The 20,379-nt window shown below is 41.6% G+C and overlaps 1 protein-coding gene and 1 long non-coding RNA gene across 2 annotated transcripts in view; one reads left to right on the plus strand and one right to left on the minus strand.

The window, feature by feature from the left end:
* Positions 1-473: 473 nt before the first annotated feature.
* Positions 474-20,379, minus strand: part of lrrc75bb (leucine rich repeat containing 75Bb) — a 59,616-nt gene continuing 39,710 nt past the window's right edge. Inside the window, exon 4 of the mRNA XM_038293629.1 lies at positions 474-4,234. Coding sequence (XP_038149557.1) covers positions 3,622-4,234 — 613 coding nt within the window. The 3' untranslated portion in view covers positions 474-3,621. The remainder of the gene's footprint in view (positions 4,235-20,379) is intronic.
* LOC119788935 lies at positions 13,949-14,302 on the plus strand. The gene is made up of 2 exons (XR_005281520.1): positions 13,949-14,150; positions 14,219-14,302. It is a non-coding gene; the product is annotated as an uncharacterized LOC119788935 (long non-coding RNA).

A 20,379-nucleotide genomic window follows, 5' to 3' on the forward strand; every position in this document is an offset into this window, starting at 1 on the left:
CTTTACTTACTATCCCGGGTTTGTTTGTGTTAGCATTATGTTGCATTTTCCATCTATTTATGTTTAGGTTAAAGCTATTACTTCTGGATTATTGGATGAAATTGTTTATTTTGTTTCAAAGTAAATTCATGGTATTTGTTTTCCTCTTTACTCACCATTGTTTGTTTAAGTATTTCCTACTAAACTGACTAGATGATGTCATCCTTTACCTTGTTGGGTTCTACCATTTAGGGTTTCCTTTGGAGTTATGCTTTGTATTTTTTACTTTAAGGAAACTTTTTCAGTTATCTTGTATCACATTGTTTATTTTGCAGACTCTTTCTTTATGTAGATGAGTTTGTAAATTAGATTAATTTAATTCTTGTTTCTAATTGGAGATGATGTAAAGCTTTATTAAGGTATACCTCAGAGGAATACTATTCATTATTCGAGGCATGGTGAAAAAGACAACGTTAATAAAAAAAAAGCATATCTCTTGGAAAATATTCTTTATTCAAAGCAGCTGCAAGCAAACACTACTTCCACCTTAGAAATTAGCAAGAAAAGCAAAAACCAAGACCAAACAGATTCACATATTTCATCATGACAGCATTTGACAGTTGTAGATTTAGCTTGCAATTCCAAGAAGTTAAGAAAAAAAAAGGATGTATACAACCACAAGGCTTGTGTTTGTACTGGTGAGTCACAATAAAAAGCAAATTATTCATTCAGGGACGCGGTCGTCCTTAAAAGTGCAAATGAGCAAACATTTCATTTCTACGATCAAAGGTAGCAATTTATTTTGCATGTCCACAACATAAACAGACACACTAATTACCCTCTCATAGAAGCGAATGCAAACACACAGAGTCAGTGCTCCGTTCTCATGAAACAAGGAAACAGATTTTCATAAAATAATAAGCAGGAAATAAAATGAACCCCAATATGATGTTTCTATGTCGAATACAAAGTGGGCAGCTGTAGAGCTGCATTCACAAGCTTAAATCTTTAATTTATGCCAAAATAGTCAAATTTATTGAAAAACTAGTTCACTTGTAGACATTCCTTCTGCCCCAAGCCAGACATATTGCCTTGAAAACTATACAAAACATTAACATCTATTAAAAATATATAGCTGAAAGAGAAATGCTGTTTTCATGCAACAACATTTAGCTTTCTGAACAGCCTAACAACACAGCAGAGAAAGAAAAAGCAGAGCTGTTTGTAACTCATTTATATATTGATTAAACTCTAAAATCCGGATCGGTCTTGTTCCTCAGTCAGATTCATAAATAGAGCTGTAAAGAAACCATCTTTGGCCCAAATTATCTAGGGCTAGTCCTATTTTCTAAGAACAAAAAAAAGGAGCTCTGCACACCATCTGTGACAGAAGGGGGATAACGAGGCCTGATAGAGGCAGTAATCAGTTCATCAGCGGTTTGCACCCAAACACTCTCTGTGAGATCTGAATGTGAGGATCAGACCAAGGCTTTCTCTGCATTCTTTGTTTAGCAGCGATCAATGTATCTTTATAGAAATCTAAAATTATATGGATGTTATCAGGTTTATTGGCTTGCATACAAGTAGATATCTACTGAATAATGGAAACAAATATTTTTTCACATGAAATGAGTCATGGTGAAAAACAAATTCCAAGAGCAAAAAAATGTGTTGTAAAAAACAAATACAAAAATCTGACCAATTAACTCACAAGTTGGACAAGTGTGTCGAAAAAGCCAGACTGAGGAAAAATTGTCTTTAACACAACAAGAACATTTTGAAATGTCAATTTTTTTGATATAGCCTTAAAATTCTAAGTTATCTGAAAAATTAAATACACACAAAAAACAATACATTTTATCTTTTTATATTTACCAAAAAGCTAAAGGTGACAGAGAATACTTTGCATCTTAAAAAAAAAAAAAAAATTGACTCATTCCACAATCTTCACTTTTGACCAAGTAGAAATAGATATCTACAGAAATTATTTATATTTTCATCAATGTGACTTTAGGATATTCACTTTTTTTCTCTGATATCTGAATTTTCTTTTCAGATCAGCATCAATTGTTATTCAGACCAATCCACTATCCTCTGGCAGGGAAATACTCATGTTTAACATTCAGTGTCATACTAATGAGGGGACTCTCGGTCTGCCTATTGTGCCACAGACATTTTAGTAATCATGGCCATTCAATTTGTAGAAGGTTGGCCCCGGTAGCAATAAAAATGCAATTGATCACAGTTGTAATGTGGAGATCAATCAAGGGCAAAGGAAAAAACACTGAAAGCTCACAGACAGGAGCTTTTGATGTTCTGACAGGGACTTGAAGGCTGGAGAGCACTTAAACGGAGCAGATCACAGGTGAGGGAAATTGTGCTGACTGCAGCAGAGGAGGTGGGCTTGGCAGAGAGAAGAACAGATGGACATCAAGCTATAACAAATACAAAAATATTCTGCTACCCTTCCTTAGATCTGCGCTGCGAAAGATGCCTCTGATACAGGTTTACAGCTAACTCTCTTTAATAGCAAATATCCTCGGTCAAAGCATCATCTGTGGGATCTAGTCTCAGAAGGTTTGCTTCATTGCTACTCTCTGCAATAAAGTCAAGTTAAAAGAAAATATTGGAGGGATCATTAATCTGCTGAAGCGTCTCCTGGATGCTCCAGAGCTCAGCTGCAGGTTTCATGACATAACTCAGCTACATTTTTATTTTGCTTTTAAAACAACTAGTTATGTAAACATTTAAACATCAAATCATGTAAATAAAGTGTCAAATATCATCCAACAACTTTAGAGGATCATAGCCGACAACCATTAAATTTGAATTTTTTAAAAGTTTTTTTTACAATTGCTTTTTATCCTAAGATAAGTAATATTTTGTTATACAATGATCCAATTATTTATTTGTATTATGAGTGTTTATTTTGTATCTACAGTTTTTTTTTCTTTAGTATACATATCTAATAATTTTGCAATAAAATGAACCAAGATTCTATTCTATTCGTTTCTGTTCTACTCTAACCAAACAAGCTATCTCTAGATGAAAAGGCAATGTCTTGAGGTATGTTAATTGCTTAATGTTTCCAAGCAACCATACCAACTCTCAGCTTTTGTAATAATTAAGAATAAGTAATTAATAATTAATCTGAAAGTTACTGTAAATATTACATTTACAGTCCTTTTTGTTCAGGTGTATATCCTTGATTTCAACAGATTCTGCCCTACATAATAAAGTAAGCCAATGGTCCCATCAGCTGTTTCAAATGTGCCCATGTTTAAGGCACTTAATTCCCATAGTGCTCCAGAAGACAGTTTTGGAGAACTTAAAGGATCTTTGTTGGCAACCTCCCAATTTAACAAACATGCTGTACTGGAAAAACAATAAACCTGTTCCGTTAAATTTCCCTGGACAAATAAAGATTAAATCAGTCTACAAATGTATTCTTACTGCCTGTGGAAGCACAGGGCCGTCAGCAGTATCCAGAGCATCCACAGGGACACACAACATGGTTACTCATTTTAAAGTTATTTTCAGAAATGTGTGGGTCAACGTCAGCATCTCCTGCCACTCTGACAGAAAAGGCTAGACTTGAGGATACAAGAAGCTGCCAGTCTAAAAGAAAGCCGCCCTGGGCGATCACCTCCCACAGAAGTGGAGCGGCACATTCTTTGACATGTTTTCTTCTTTGAAGCCCCAGGCTTGAAGCTCCAGTCTGTCCTCCTCCTCTTCCTCCTCCACTCTATCGTCTTCCTCAACATCACCCTCCTCATACAAACTGGGCTCCTCCACAGAAGTCTCCATGTTTGGATTGTAACTACCAAACACCTGTGCCTCGCTGTACTCGTAGATGGTGGGAAGGCTGCTGCGTAAACCAAAGCGACGTCGCAGGGCTACAAGCAACGGCTGTGGGACAGTGAATATGTCCAAGTTGTTACCCATGTCTATCCAGGCCAGACAGGGAAACTTTTTGGGGTCCTTGACCATCTCCGTCAGGTCTTTAACTATGGCGGCTGTCAGGCGGTTGCCGTTGACAGCTAGTGTGGTCAATTTGGACATGCAGCTCAAGAAGGGCAGCAGCAGCCGTAAGCTGTCGTCCTGCAGCTCGGTGAAGCTCAGGTCCACAGCAGACACTGCCTCATTACAGGTCTGAAGGTAGAAAGCCACTCGGTGGACGTCCCGTCCAGACAGTGGGATTCCTGACAAGTTCAACACATCACCGGACAGACGCTTCTTCAAAGTGCTCTTCAAACTAAAGAAAAAAAGGAAAAGAAAAAAACACACAGAAAAAGTAAAGCTTAGATCTTTGATGCACAAGAGTATTAAAGGTACTTCATTTCTTCAGTACTGGCAGTGAGTTATCCAAAGACAAGCAATCTTCACTTAATGATAGTGGGATTATTGATTTCAAAGGGTCTGTGATAGAGTGCTGCACAATCCACAAGTACACGACATCTGCAAAGTGTGCAAAAAATAACAGCAAACAGAAGCGAGGGGAGTTAAACAATCAATAATCTGCAGAAGAGAATTTGCATTTAAATGTGTGACTCAGAGCCACTCGCATAACAAATTCTGTCTCCTGCACTGAAAGTCATCTGTAGAGAAGCAGCAGCTGTTTTCTGGCTTGAGCGGCTCCTCTAAGCCAGCTGCAAGATTCAGAAAATGAAGAAAAAAAAACATATTGCAGAATAAGAAATTTAGGCTGAGATGATTTTATTATTAACACACACACAAAAATGTCCACTTTGAAATGGAGTTAAAAACACACATGACTATCATGACACCTTACATAAAAACTTTGATTCTTTACAGTAGAACATCTTTTTGTGATCCAAGAAATCAGTCTGGTGAGAGGGAAAAAGTATTAGGAAAAAAGTAATGAGTAACTAATCATAAAATCTGATTTACTCTTCAGCATTCTGTAATACGATGGGCCAAAATGTAAAGTTCTGGTATTATAAAGAATATAATAAAATAACAAATTAAGATAAACACAAATTGCAATTCGAAGATATGAAACTTAAAAAGACGAAGCATTTTTCCAAACCAATTTTCTAACCACAGTGTCGGTTACCTTTATAATCAAACTGCCATTCACACTAAATGATGGCCGGCCTGGCTAAAATTCAGTCCAGTTTGCAGAAACAGGGCTCTAAAGAACAGATATTCATGTGGGTTCACCCTCTTTCTGGGAGTTCAAGGACAAGAGTTGTCATCTGTGCACATAAATACCCCCTTTTCATCCTGTTACTTCATGTTTTTGTTTGACCATTTTGTTAACTCTAGCCAAATTAGCATAAATTAGGTTAATCTTATTCTAAATTTCACTGGATCGCTTTTCTGACAATTGCTTGACTTTTCCTGTTAGGCTATTGAAATACAGGACCTCCATCGAGGGGCCTCTGTGGCCTCTGGCCAAACTTCCTTCTAGCTGAATTATTAGGTTGATTCTCGGAAACTAAATCCACAAGTGGCTGATTTGAGTATACACACTGATTTAAATACTATGGGTTTCTTGCGGCACCTGAACTGCAGTCAGAGTGAACCCAATGTTTCTAATAGATTTTGTACCACACAGCCATGAGATAAGAGTTCATGAATGAAGCATTGATAATAAGTTTGACAAGAACTCCTGACTTGTAAAGCCTGTTTTTACAGACTGCAAGCTGATTTCCTTTCAGGTCCCAGCCAAAAGGAGGAACTCCTATGACACCTGAGACACCCTGGAGGTCCTCTATATAAAAACCCTAATCCCCAAAATAAATGCTTACAAGTGCACAACATAGAGCCGTACCTGCTTTTTTGTGTCAGTGGCTGGACTCTCATTTTTACTCTGTTTGTAAAGAAAGTTTATTTGTGATTAGTTTGATGCTGTAAGCTTGTTAAGGGCAGTCTTTCACATCAAAAATAAAGTTTCCTTTTCTGTTTATCTTTTATTATTAAAGAGTTCAGGCACCATTCAGGCACAAACTCTTACACTGATGGGGGCCAGCTACATTTTAGCCACAGCTGCCCTGGGGATCACTGACAAAATTAAGGCAGAGTGTGTATAACATCACCCCATGAATGCTGGCATACCATAAAGAATACAACACTAAACAACAGTTTAGTTTGTGCCTTCAAGTCGTTGCCCATAGGAAGACGTTACTTGGATACAACCTAACAGAATATCTTCAGAACGGCTCCAAATGACACAAAACTCATATGGGTGACTAGAACATGATTTAATAACGTAAAATCAAGGGCCCAATGTAAAAGAAAAAAAAACCCCGCATTCCCTTTAAAGTTACCTAGATTTTTGTAAAAGATTAAATGTAGTCAGTTTACTCAACTTGAAATAACTGAATATTTTAAAATAACTATGATCTAAAATGTTTTTCTAACAGGAAACACACATATTTCCTCCAAAATGAGGATTAAACGTTGTTTTTTTTTAAGCAACAGATGTTCAATAAATCTTTCTCCTAGAGGAAATATTTTAAAAGCCTCTTACGCTGGATCATATCTAGCTGCTTCTGCCCACACTGAACTGTCTCTAACAACATAGTCTGCCTAACAGTGGGTGAAATATGTATAGCATAGCTATAAGGCTGCAGAAACTTTATTGTCAGCAATGGCAGCACCATATAAGGCTTCTTTTTTTGGACTTGAGACATCTCAAAGGAAACACATCTGTCAAACAAAAGAAGAAATGTTAGATAGTATCTTTTTAATGGGAGGAAAGTTTTTTATTTTGTGTTTCCTCTCTGACCTGTATGCATTTTCTCGTCCCTCTGCCTCCTCGGCCACAGAAAGGATTATCTCTATCTATTGCTGCTTCCTGCTCTGTCAGGGAGCCTCATAAATTGGGATGCTTTGCTCTTTGCATCTGTCATTCCTTCTGCTTGGTTAAGAAAAAGGAAAAAAAAAATCTCTGGTGCAGCGTGTTGGTGATTTGTGTGATTATTGATTCCATGAGCAGGTTATAATTCAACCATCCCTGCCCGATATTCTATGCGTAACTAAATGCAAGTCCCTTTGAATTTTTATTAAGCCTTTTTTCTTCTTTTTGTCTTGTGTGGTCTGATTGTCTTACAGGGTCTGGACTTAATTTCTGTCAGACAAAAACATACGCTCTCTTATTGTGCAATTTTAAAGACCACAGGGTGTGTGAAGAGAATTCAGATATACAATGCAAGCAGTTTATTTATGTTAAAGGTCCTAAAAAACCTGCCTTCTCCACTTAAAAAAAATACTGCACATGCGTGCGAGAGCGTGCACGAGCCCATTTCTCCTCATGTACGCTCTGTTTACAAGTTGCTGTTTGCAACACTCATACAAGCTTATTTTCTAAAAGCTTAAGTAAACATAACACCAGAATGATTGACAATTAGGAGGACCACTTATTTTGATGATCCACCCGAAAAAAGAACATCCTCCACTATACCTTTAAAACAAACTTAACTTTTAACTCAGATTACTTTTCACTGAACTACATTTCTTTTATATGGCATTAACATCGGAGTGGAAATATGTTCTTATAAAGTTATTTTAGATCATTTTGACACCTGTACATGTAACTTTAAAACACAATGCTGTCTCTTTAATGTAGAAATACTGGGTCTCTGTCATGATGGGTTCACTAAAAGCGACCCAAGAATGCAGAACACCACTAACGGACACAGGGATGAAAGTTTAACAAGTTTATTGATGCACAAGCACAAAGAATGTACTGGTTCTGGTTCGGGGCCTGGATACTGGTTCCCCAGTGTCTGCGTGAGAGACAGCTCAGTTAGCGTTGCCAACAGAGGTTTGATTTCCAGAGGATCACTGATTGTACCTTGAGGGTTCTTGAGGTTAGTTTTGGGAGAGTCACTGTTGAGTCTGGAGAGGAGTTCATCAGCAGAGTCCGTTGCTGCTTCAGCGTCTCACGTCTATAATGAACAGACCTTGGTTTGGGTCTTCCAGCTCTAGTCCAGAGCTGCTTGGAGGTTCTCTGAGATTCTTCAGGTTTGGCTCTGAGGGTCGGCTCGGCAGGTTAGCTCTTCCAGAGCTTTCACAGAGGAGACTCAGGTTTCCTGGAAGACAGAGACAATAATTAGAATCCAGGCTGGATTCAAAGTCAAAGAGTTTCACTGAGGATCTAGGCTTAAGCGCTGACCAACTGGAACAACACTGCGGCGTTGAGGCAAGGTCTGAAGACAGCTTAAGTAGTGGATCCTCTGATGGTCTTGATGAGCTGCAGCTGTGCAGGAGGCTCCCTCAGAGGATCCACGGCGGACTCTGCTGGAGAAGGGTGGAATTTCTCCAGCTCCCAACAGTACCCCCCCCTCAACGACCGCCCCTTGGCGGTCCGGGAGAGGTCGAAGGGCAGGAACGCTCGTACTCCTCGATAAGGGCAGGATCGAGGATGTACGAGCCCGGAACCCACTGGCGATCCTCCGGTCCGTAGCCCTCCCAGTCGACGAGGTACTGCCAACTGCGACCTCGTCGACGGGAGTCCACGATGCGTCGGACAGTGAAGGCCGGATGACCATCGACCTCCAGGGCGGGTGGTGGGGAGTCGGACGGTGGGCACAGAGGGCTCGAGGAGACAGGCTTGACTTGAGACACGTGGAAGGTAGGGTGGATTCGGAGGGACTGAGGTAGTTGGAGACGGATGGCTGAGGGGTTGATGACTCGGGTGATCTTGTAGGGGCCGATGAACCTAGGAGAGAGCTTGAGGGGGATGTCTCGAGTGGATAGCCATACCTCCTGGCCCACAGTGTACTCGGGGGCGGGACGTCTCCTGGAATCGGCAAAGCGTTTGATTGACTGAGAAGACTGGTTGAGGGTGGCGATGGTTTCCCTCCAGATCCTCTGGCAACGGCGGATGTGCTGGTTTACGGACTGGACCGAAATCTCTCTCTCGTCTGCGGGGAAAAGTGGAGGTTGATAGCCGAGACTAACCTGAAACGGGGATTGACCAGTGGATGCAGATCTGAGGGAGTTATGTGCGTATTCGATCCAGGGGAGAAATTGGCTCCAGTCCACGGGGTTGTTCGATGTGAGGTAAGGAAGGGTTGATTCCAACTGCTGGTTCATCCTTTCAGTCTGACCATTAGATTGAGGATGGTAACCAGAGGTGAGAGAGGGTTTGCAGCCGAGAGCAGAACAGAAAGCCTTCCAGACCTGGGAAATGAACTGAGGACCCCGGTCCGAGAGGATCTCTTGGGGAATGCCGTGTAGACGGAAAACATGCTTGATGAGGAGCTGGGCTGTCTGGAAGGCCGAGGGAAGTTTTCTAAGGGGAATAAGATGGCAGGACTTCGAGAAACGGTCAACAATGGTGAATATGGCGGACATACCTCGAGAGATGGGGAGACCGGTGACGAAATCAATGGCGATATGGGACCATGGACGCGAGGGAACAGGAAGCGGCTGAAGCAGACCAGAAGGAGGTTGGTGGGAGGCTTTATTACGGGCACATGTGGGGCAAGCCATCACATACTCCTTGACGTCCCTATGGAGGGTGGGCCACCAGAAGCGTCTTGAGATAAGGGCTACTGTTCTGCTGACTCCTGGATGAGCAGAGAACTTGGCGGCATGCAACCAATGGATGAGACGGGACCTGACGGAAGATGGAACATAGGTTCGGTTAGTAGGACCGTTACCTGGATCGGGTTCAGTGGCCAGGGCTGAGTTGATGAGGTCAGTTATTTCCCAGTTGACCACCCCCACTGTACAGGAAGCCGGAAGAACAGGTTCAGGCGTCTCGGGATGATCGACAGAGTAGAGACGAGAGAGAGAATCGGGTTTGACATTTTTGGATCCGGGTCTGTAGGAGATGATGAGATTAAACCGACAGAAGAAAATTGACCACCTGGATTGGCGGGGATTAGCTTGCTTGGTTGACTGGATGTAAGCCAGGTTCTTGTGGTCAGTCCATACAAGAACCAGATGCTCAGCTCCCTCCAGCCAATGTCTCCATTCCTCCAACGCCAGTTTGATGGCCAGAAGCTCTCGGTCACCCACATCGTAATTTTGCTCTGCGGAAGATAGTCTACGGGAGAAGAATGCACAAGGGTGGATCTTTTGATCTGAATCAAGTCTCTGAGATAGGACTGCTCCAACACCAGAATCTGAAGCATCCACCTCAAGAATAAACTGCTTCGCTGGGTCAGGTTGCATAAGCACAGGTGCTCTGGAAAACAAGGACTTTAATTTTTCAAACGCAGCTTGAGCCTCAGGAGTCCATTGAAAGATGCGTTTGACAGAGGTCAGAGAAGTTAATGGAAGGGCGGTCTGGCTGTAGTTTCTGATGAAACGACGATAAAAGTTTGCAAAACCTAGGAATCTTTGTAGCTGTTTGCGGTTCTCTGGAACTGGCCAGTCTAAGACTGCCTTAATCTTGTCCTCAGATGGTTTTACCTGGCCGCCCTCGAGCACAAACCCCAAAAAGGTGACTGAAGGTTGATGAAATTCGCACTTCTCGGCTTTCACGAACAGCTTGTTCTCCAGCAGTCTCTGCAAAACAAGGCGGACATGTTTCTTGTGTTCATCGAGGTCTTTGGAGTAAATGAGTATGTCGTCAATGTACACGAAAACAAATACATTTAAAAAGTCTCTGAGAACATCATTTACGAGGGCCTGGAAGCAGGCTGGAGCGTTAGTTAGACCAAAGGGCATTACCAAATATTCGAATTGGCCCAAGGGTGTCTTGAAGGCAGTTTTCCACTCATCTCCTTCTCGGATCCTAAGGAGATGATAAGCGTTTCTTAAATCTAGTTTAGAAAACACTGTAGCTCCCTGTACGGGTTCGAACGCAGAGGCGAGGAGAGGAAGTGGGTATTTGTTCTTAACTGTGATCTGGTTCAAACCCCGGTAATCAATACAAGGTCTCAGGGAACCATCCTTCTTCCCCACGAAGAAGAAACCGGCGCCCAAAGGAGAGGAAGATGGGCGGATTATTCCAGCAGCTAATGATTCGTTGATGTATTTTTCCATAGTTTCTCTTTCAGGCTTGGAAATATTATACAACCTGCTGCTAGGTAGTGGAGCACCAGGTAAGAGTTCAATGGCGCAATCGTATGGTCTGTGTGGAGGTAGGGACGTCGCACTGACCTTACTGAAGGATACACTGAGAGGCTGAGTCAGAGGAATGGTTTATATTTGGAGTTGTTGGACGAGGTTAGAATCGATTAGGTTCCGTTCACAGCCTGAGTCGATGAATGCAGAAAAAGAGAGGCTTTGGTTAGCACAGAACAACGTAGCGGGAAGTAACAGTCGAGGAGATTTCTTAGTGTTAATTTGGCCCGCAAGACTCCTCAGATCCTCTGGCGGGCCCAGGCTTTTGATTTAGCCGGGCAGGAAGCGATGAAGTGTCCACTCTCACCACAGTAGATACATAGTTTGCTTAGAAAACGCCTTTGCCTCTCCTCTGGGGTGAGCCTAGTGTGTCCCACCTGCATGGGCTCAACATCCCTTTCGCCTGAATGAGAGGCTTGAATAGGCAACGGTAGAGACTGGGACTTAGGTCTCTGAATGGGCGGCTGCTCTGTAGAGGAAGAACAAACAGTCATGTTATGAGAGGCAGAAGAAAGGGTCCCCTGCTTCTTTGAAATGTTTCTGGCACGAATTCTATTGTCCAATCTAATGGAGAGACGAATTAGATCTTCGAGGGTAGCTGGTTCGTCGAGGGTTGCGAGCTCATCTTTAATGTGCTCATTTAATGCCATGAAAAAGGCTCCCTTTAGAGCGCTTTGGTTCCACCCGGAAGCTGCCGCTTTAACCCGGAAGTTGATGGAAAATTCAGCCACCGAAGAGTTTCCCTGTTTAAGGTTGAAAAGAGCTCTGGAATCAATGGTTTGGTCAGTTTTCTTGGTTGAATACCTGGGTAAATTCTGAGATGAAATCAGAGTAATAGCATTTTAAGCTATCGTCGGCGGCAAATCTTGCCTGAGCCCATTCCAAGGCTCTTCATGTTAACTGTGAGAGAATGAAAGTTATCTTCTTGTAATCCGTGGAAAAGCTGCCAGGGGGGTTCTGAAAAATCAATCGACATTGAAATAAAAATCCTTTGCAATCTTTCATGTTACCAGAAAATCTTTCTGGAAGACTAGGACGGAACTCTGATGACGTCACCGCTGGTGACCTCGGAGGAGGAACTGGACCCGGAAATGGTTGTTGTGCAGCATTAGCGCTGTTCAGATAATTAGCAAAGCTCTGTAGCATGTGGTTATGAGTGTCAACCAGGCGGTATAACTCACGGAGCGTTTGGGTTTGTCCTTGAATTTGGGCATCCTGCTCCTCCAATCGACGGGTGAGGTGATCTGCTGGGCCTTGAGTTTGGCCGCAGTGTTCTGTCATGATGGGTTCACTAAAAGCGACCCAAGAATGCAGAACACCACTAACGGACACAGGGATGAAAGTTTAACAAGTTTATTATGCACAAGCACACAGAATGTACTGGTTCTGGTTCGGGGCCTGGATACTGGTTCACCGGAGTCTGCGTGAGAGACAGCTCAGTTAGCGTTGCCAACAGAGGTTTGATTTCCAGAGGATCACTGATTGTACCTTGAGGGTTCTTGAGGTTAGTTTTGGGAGAGTCACTGTTGAGTCTGGAGAGGAGTTCATCAGCAGAGTCCGTTGCTGCTTCAGCGTCTCACGTCTATAATGAACAGACCTTGGTTTGGGTCTTCCAGCTCTAGTCCAGAGCTGCTTGGAGGTTCTCTGAGATTCTTCAGGTTTGGCTCTGAGGGTCGGCTCGGCAGGTTAGCTCTTCCAGAGCTTTCACAGAGGAGACTCAGGTTTCCTGGAAGACAGAGACAATAATTAGAATCCAGGCTGGATTCAAAGTCAAAGAGTTTCACTGAGGATCTAGGCTTAAGCGCTGACCAACTGGAACAACACTGCGGCGTTGAGGCAAGGTCTGAAGACAGCTTAAGTAGTGGATCCTCTGATGGTCTTGATGAGCTGCAGCTGTGCAGGAGGCTCCCTCAGAGGATCCACGGCGGACTCTGCTGGAGAAGGGTGGAATTTCTCCAGCTCCCAACAGTCTCAAAGATAATTTTAGCCTTTCTGTGGAAACATTAAGGCAGACTAATATTTTCGTATTATCTAATTGCCTTCCATTGCAATATTTTCAAATGGTTATTCATTTGTACCTCATTGGGTCACAGTACGGTTCTTATGTTTTCACAACATTTAAATTCTCATTGGAAATTAGTTATTTACAAATCTATATCATCAATACGATTTCAAACTGGATTTTTCTTACTGATGTCTGATTCAATCCCATAAAAACAACCAACTATTATGTAATCAAATGTGTAAAAAAGCTCAAATAATCTACTGGAACACATTAACACTTGTTTGACACAATTACAAACTGGATCCTGGGCAGCATTACGTAACTCCTGATGTGTCCAACTGTAAAGATCAATTTGCCATGCTGACTACACTCTGATGATTTGCACTCAACACTGTCTGCACTTAATTTAATTAGAAAAGGATTAATCATTTAATTAAATTAGTTCTGGCCTGCCCTAAGAGAAACACAGTAAAAGATGCATGAAGATACTACTTGATGGATCATGGTCCACCGTGTGTTAGAATAGTTGTTGCTTTGCTTACATTTTGTTTCTGAATTTTCTATATCCTAAGGAACATTAAAATACATGATGCACCATTTAGCAAGGGATCAGGACAGAACTACTTCTGTTGGGAGCTGGAGAAGTTCCACCTTCCTCCAGCAGAGTCCGCCGTGGATCCTCCTGAGCTGAGCTGCCTGCACACCTGTGACTGATCATCTCATCAGGAGGACCACAGTACTTAAGCTGTCTTCAGACCTTGCCTCGACGCCGCAGTGTTTAATCAGTTTGGTTAGCACCTAAGCCTAGAACCTTCTGAGAACTTTGCTATCTCTGAGTCCAGTTTGGATTCTAACCTTTTTGTCTCTGCTTCCAGGTTACCTGTTTTTCTCCTGTGAAGCTCGGGAAGAGCTTAACCTGCCGAGCCTGCCCTCTGAGCCAAACCTGAAGACTCTCTTCTGGATTTCCAAGCAGCTCTGGATTTAGAGCTGGGAACTCAAACCAAGGTCAACACCCTCACTAGAAGTAAGACGCTGAAACAGTTATCGGACTATGCTGAACCAAACCATCTCCGGACCCAACAGTTCCTCTCCCAAAGTCTCTTCTACGCATCTCAAGGTACAAACCCGAATCTCTCAAGATCAATTCCAACCAAGCCAACGCTAACTGAACTGTCTCCCTCACAGACTCCAGTGAACCAGTCCCCAGGCCTGAACCAGCAAACTGTACATTTACTACGTGCTTGTGTAACAATAAACTTGTTAACTTTTCCCCTGAGTCCGTTGTGTTCTGCATCTTGGGCCTCTCAGTAAACCCATCATGACAACTTCCTCTTGTTGTGAAAGGCAATAGAAAAATAAAAAACAAAATAATTAAATTAAAACCTGAAAGCTTCCATTCTTAAAGTACCTACTCATAAACAATACTTAAGAACAAGTTCACAAACAAACAAATACTCTAGTAAAAGTATCACACTAACATTAATACTTCAGTAAAGTAACCAAGTACTTGCTTTTAACAATACTTAAAGTATTGAAAGTAATTTCTGAATGAACTGCAATGTTTCACAATGATTATTAGGTTTGCCCACTATTTGTATATTTTCTTTACTACATCACTAATGTTATTGTAATGAACACTGCTGTGGATAATGCATGTTTTCTTTTTACCTTCTGTCAAAGTTCACACTTGGGAATTGTATTTTTGGAATTTCAGGGATGATCTGCTAAATGAAATATCAAGAGCAAGAAAGATGACTGATTAAACCTTGAAAGTGTTTAATTAAACAAAAAATATTGCAGGTTTTATTTAATCGGACGTTTAGCAGGCACTTCTCTATTAAACAGTAATCTTTAACTCCAGTTTAATCATGAATGCCACAGTTAAACAATAATAAAGACAGCAGTTGTATAAACTGAAACAAGCGTTTCCTAGATTTTTGCATCGCATGAATAAAGAGCTTTCAACTGGACCTTAGTTAAAAATGCTATAATATCAAGGTTAAAGTCATTATTAATATAGACCCAGCAGAATATATCTAAGTAAATACAAAATGAAGTTTTACAATAATTTGTCTGTAACATCACCACTCATATAATGGGATGCACAACTTCTGAAAGGTTTCCCGTATGTTTTATCGCCCCATGAAATATATCCCCAAAGCTATGTTTTAATCAAGATGCTTGCTTGGCAAATGTGACCCTTTTTGTATTTTTTCTTTGTTTTGGGAGGTTTGGGCATTGGATCTCATCTGTAAAGACCATTGCTCCCTATTCTGTCTTACTGTTGAAACATGAACTCTGAGCTTGTTTGAGAACAACGGGGCCTTTAGTTTTTTTATGTCATTCTGGGGTCTTTTTTGACCCCCTGGATGCATTCACACTCTTGTATATTTTTTTGGTAGGCCAGTCATGTCTTAGAAGGCTTAGCACTGTTCAATGTGTTCCCCATTAGTGGGTAAAGGCTCTCGTTTTAGTTCCTTGGATACCCAAACACTTTCAAATGGCTTTGTTACCATCTCCAGACTGATGTGCTGCTTTTTAACACCTCTAACTATTGCTGTCAGGCAAAGGTCAGACAGAAATGAATGACAAATTAAATTATTAATAAATATTATAATGTTTTGGATACAAATAGTGGATTGGCTGGAATGTTTGAGTGTGATAAAAAATAAAATCTGCAAGGGGAAAATATGTTTTCACAGTTCTGTATGCACAGATGAGAAACAGCAGGCACACTGACTAAGAGGAAATATTAAAAATATTGTAAATAGCTCTTAGCCAACAATAATGTTGGATCAAGTTTTGCAGTCAGAAAGAAGTGTACTTCAAATTCGACTGAGCAGTCTGAATTTTAAGAAACTCTTGGCTTACCAAGTTTTATAGAACTTTTATGAGCTTGTTTTGCATGTCGCATATGGGTTATACCAATCAAATCTTACTAGTCAGCTTCTGAGAGTTCTGGGGAAGGTTGTCAATGTTATCTTGGAAGGCTCAGTAACTCCTATGAGAGTTGTATCTGCCTCAGTGCTCATACTGTAATAAAACTGTAAAATCTGCTCAATTGACTAATTGGGGGTTCCAGAATCCTAAGGTTTTCCAAGTCACCTGCATGTCTGTGTAGTGAGAGTAACTGTAGCTTTGCAATGCAGCTAAATGTGTAATGTAGTATCACGTATAATATAAACTGTTTTAATGAGAGAGAACTGCTAATTTCAGACTCTCTTAAAAACCTGCTGCGACTTGGCTTTATGGACACACTTCCACCCACAGTCTGTTTAGAGGCCTTTATTACCAGAGCTACAGTATATTATAAAGCAAGATCTGATTTACACTTTGGATCAATAGCATGACATAATGCCAGGAAAATGTCCTACCTGTCACATGCCCTAACTTTGGGCGTACAGCATTTTTTTTATTATTTAAACTGCTTTATTTCCTTTATATTCTGTCACCCTGTAACAACAAATTTAATTTACAAACAAATATATAAAAAACAGTGCTTTATGTGGATAAAAATAAGTGCCAGTACTACCCTTAATGCCATTCAGATACGCAACAGAAACATGGGTACCTCTCGCGCTCAGAGAGAGGAAGAAAACCAAATTAACATTTGTAGGGCTTTTTTTGTACTATTGTAGTTACAAACAAAAAAGGACGAGAACAAAACAGATTAAAGCCTGATTTCACATGCAGTTATCCACTATAGAGGCAACACTAAACTTATCTGCAGAGAAAGCGGCTGTAGAGAAAGCGGCTGGATAAGCCGATCAGGAAGGCCATCTCTGTGATTGGATGCCCTCAGGACTCAGTGCAGGAGGTTGGAAACAAAAAAACCCAAGCTTAATAAAATCTCTATTGGATATTGTCTCCTACTTCATACATTAAGCTGTTGTTGAACTGGAGAGCTCCTTCACACTGCTGCACCCTAAATGCACCAGGGAGCGTTATCACAGATCCTTCCTCCCTGCTGTTAGACTCTATAATCACCACTGTTCCCAACAACCTCAATAAATTGTTACATTAATGCTGATTTTTGCACAGTTTCTATCTTAGTCAGTTAAATAACATGCTGCTGTCATTTTTGCACATCTCTGGTATTCCTGCTATTTTTTCTCACATATCCTTTACTATAAAATGTCTATAGATGTACACTATATTGCCAAAAGTATTTGCTCACCTGCCTTGACTCACATATGAGCTTAAGTGACATCCCGTTCCTAATCCATAGGGTTCAATATGACGTCGGTCCACCCTTTGCAGCTAGAACAGCTTCAACTCTTCTGGGAAGGCTGTCCACAAGGTTTAGGAGTGTGTTTATGGGAATTTTTGACCATTCTTCCAGAAGCGCATTTGTGAGGTCGCACACTGATGTTGGACGAGAAGGCCTGGCTCTCAGTCTCCGCTCTAATTCATCCCAAAGGTGTTCTATCGGGTTGAGGTCAGGACTCTGTGCAGGCCAGTCAAGTTCATCCACACCAGACTCTGTCATCCATGTCTTTATGGACCTTGCTTTGTGCACTGGTGCACAGTCATGTTGGAAGAGGAAGGGGCCAGCTCCAAACTGTTCCCACAAAGTTGGGAGCATGGAATTGTCCAAAATGTCTTGGTATGCTGAAGCATTCAGAGTTCCTTTCACTGGAACTAAGGGGCCAAGCCCAGCTCCTGAAAAACAACCCCACACCATAATCCCCCCTCCACCAAACTTTACACTTGGCACAATGCAGTCAGACAAGTACCGTTCTCCTGGCAACCGCCAAACCCAGACCCGTCCATCAGATTGCCAGATGGAGAAGCGCGATTCGTCACTCCAGAGAACGCGTCTCCACTGCTCTAGAGTCCAGTGGCGGCGTGCTTTACACCACCGCATCCGACGCTTTGCATTGCACTTGGTGATGTATGGCTTGGATGCAGCTGCTCGACCATGGAAACCCATTCCATGAAGCTCTCTGCGCACTGTTCTTGAGCTAATCTGAAGGCCACATGAAGTTTGGAGGTCTGTAGTGATTGACTCTGCAGAAAGTTGGCGACCTCTTCGCACTATGCGCGTCAGCATCCGCTGACCCCGCTCCGTCAGTTTACGTGGCCTACCACTTCGTGGCTGAGTTGCTGTCGTTCCCAAACACTTCCATTTTCTTATAATACAGCTGACAGTTGACTGTGGAATATTTAGGAGCGAGGAAATTTCACGACTGGATTTGTTGCACAGGTGGCATCCTATCACAGTTCCACGCTGGAATTCACTGAGCTCCTGAGAGCGACCCATTCTTTCACAAATGTTTGTAAAAACAGTCTGCATGCCTAGGTGCTTGAATTTATACACCTGTGGCCATGGAAGTGATTGGAACACCTGATTCCAATAATTTGGATGGGTGAGCAAATACTTTTGGCAATATAGTGTATATTGATTATTTATTCTTTCCAGATGCACAATGTTTATTTTGTAAACACACAGCATTTATTTGGTAAACACAGTGCACAGTACAATATGTTATTTGTTTATTTTTTCAAACTTTGTCACTTCTTATGTATACACTTTTTTAAGGTCCACATTTGTGTGACCATTTTTGCCATAATCTTTTTTCCATAATCTTTTTGCTGCTGTAACACCACCATCTCTGATCGTTCAACTCTTCCATTTAGTCCATTTGAATCCAGGTAAACATCACAGCCATGATGATTTTTTTTCCTCCACTTTTCCTAGGTCATCTTAAACACCTACAGCTACATTAATGTATGGCAAGCATTTTACGTCAAAGAAAGTTTTTATCAACACATTGGCTACAAGCTGTAAAATGCAGAAAGGTTGAGGGGACGGATGCAGATACAAGCCCCAGTGCATGCCGTGCACTTAAAAAACAGCCAGGTAGGTTGAAGGATAAAATTAAGAAGTGCTGTAACTGCATACCTATGAATACTACTTAAAAACAATGCATAAAGAAAATCAGTGTGAGCACAGCTGCATGGTGAAAACCTTCTTTTGGAAGAGGCAAATTAACCAATAGTGTTGTGCAGAAAGAAGAACACAGAAATACAGATAATGGATAAAGAACAAATCCATGATTGAATTCAAATTGAAACAAAGAAGTTCCATTTAAAGTTTGTTAAAACTCCATGTAGGGGACACAAAATACTGTTTGTTGTGTAAAAAATAACTAGGTAAACACCCCTGACAAACAGTCTCCCCCATAAAATACCTGGTGGCTGTTTTATTACAGGTGCTGGTCATAAAATTAGAATATCATGAAAAAGTAGATTGATTTCAGTAATTCCATTTAAAAAGTGAAACTTGTATATTATATTCATACATTACATACAAACTCATATACTTCAGATGTTTATTTTGTTTAATTTTGATGATTACAAATGACAACAAATGAAAATCTCAAATTCATCATATCAGAAAATTAGAATATTGTGAAAAGGTTCAAAATTGATGGCCCCTGGTGCCACACTCTAATCAGCTAATTAACTCAAACCACCTGCAAAAGCCTTTAAATGGTCTTTCAGTCTAGTTCTATAGGCTACACAATCATGGGGAAGACTGCTGACTTGACAGTTGTCCAAAAGACGACCATCGACACCTTGCACAAGGAGGGCAAGACACAAAAGGTCATCGCTAAAGAGGCTGGCTGTTCACAGAGCTCAGTGTCCAAGCACATTAATAGAGAGGCGAAGGGAAGGAAAAGATGTGGTCGAAAAAAGTGTACAAGCAAGAGAGATAACCGCACCCTGGAGAGGATTGTGAAACAAAACCCATTCAAAAATGTGGGGGAGATTCACAAAGAGTGGACTGCAGCTGGAGTGAGTGCTTCAAGAACCACCACACACAGACGTATGAAAGACATGGGTTTCTGCTGTCGCATTCCTTGTGTCAAGCCACTCTTGAACCACAGACAGCGTCAGAAGCGTCTTGCCTGGGCTAAAGAGAAACAGGACTGGACTGCTGGTGAGTGGTCCAAAGTCATGTTCTCTGATGAAAGTAAATTTTGCATTTCCTTTGGAAATCAAAGTCCCAGAGTCTGGAGGAAAAGAAGAGAGGCACTTCATCCACGTTGCTTGAAGTCCAGTGTAAAGTTTCCACAGTCAGTGATGGTTTGGGGTGCCATGTCATCTGCTGGTGTTGGTCCATTGTGTTTTCTGAGGTCCAGGGTCAACGCAGCCACATACCAGGAAGTTTTAGAGCACTTCATGCTTCCTGCAGCTGACCAACTTTTTGGAGATGCAGATTTCATTTTCCAACAGGACTTGGCACCTGCACACAGTGCCAAAGCTACCAGTACCTGGTTGAAGGACCATGGTATCCCTGTTCTTAATTGGCCAGCAAACTCTCCTGACCTTAACCCCAT

This window comes from Cyprinodon tularosa, unplaced genomic scaffold, assembly GCF_016077235.1.
Source record: "Cyprinodon tularosa strain WSP-4 unplaced genomic scaffold, ASM1607723v1 ctg33, whole genome shotgun sequence".
Taxonomy (NCBI): Eukaryota; Metazoa; Chordata; class Actinopteri; order Cyprinodontiformes; family Cyprinodontidae; genus Cyprinodon; species Cyprinodon tularosa.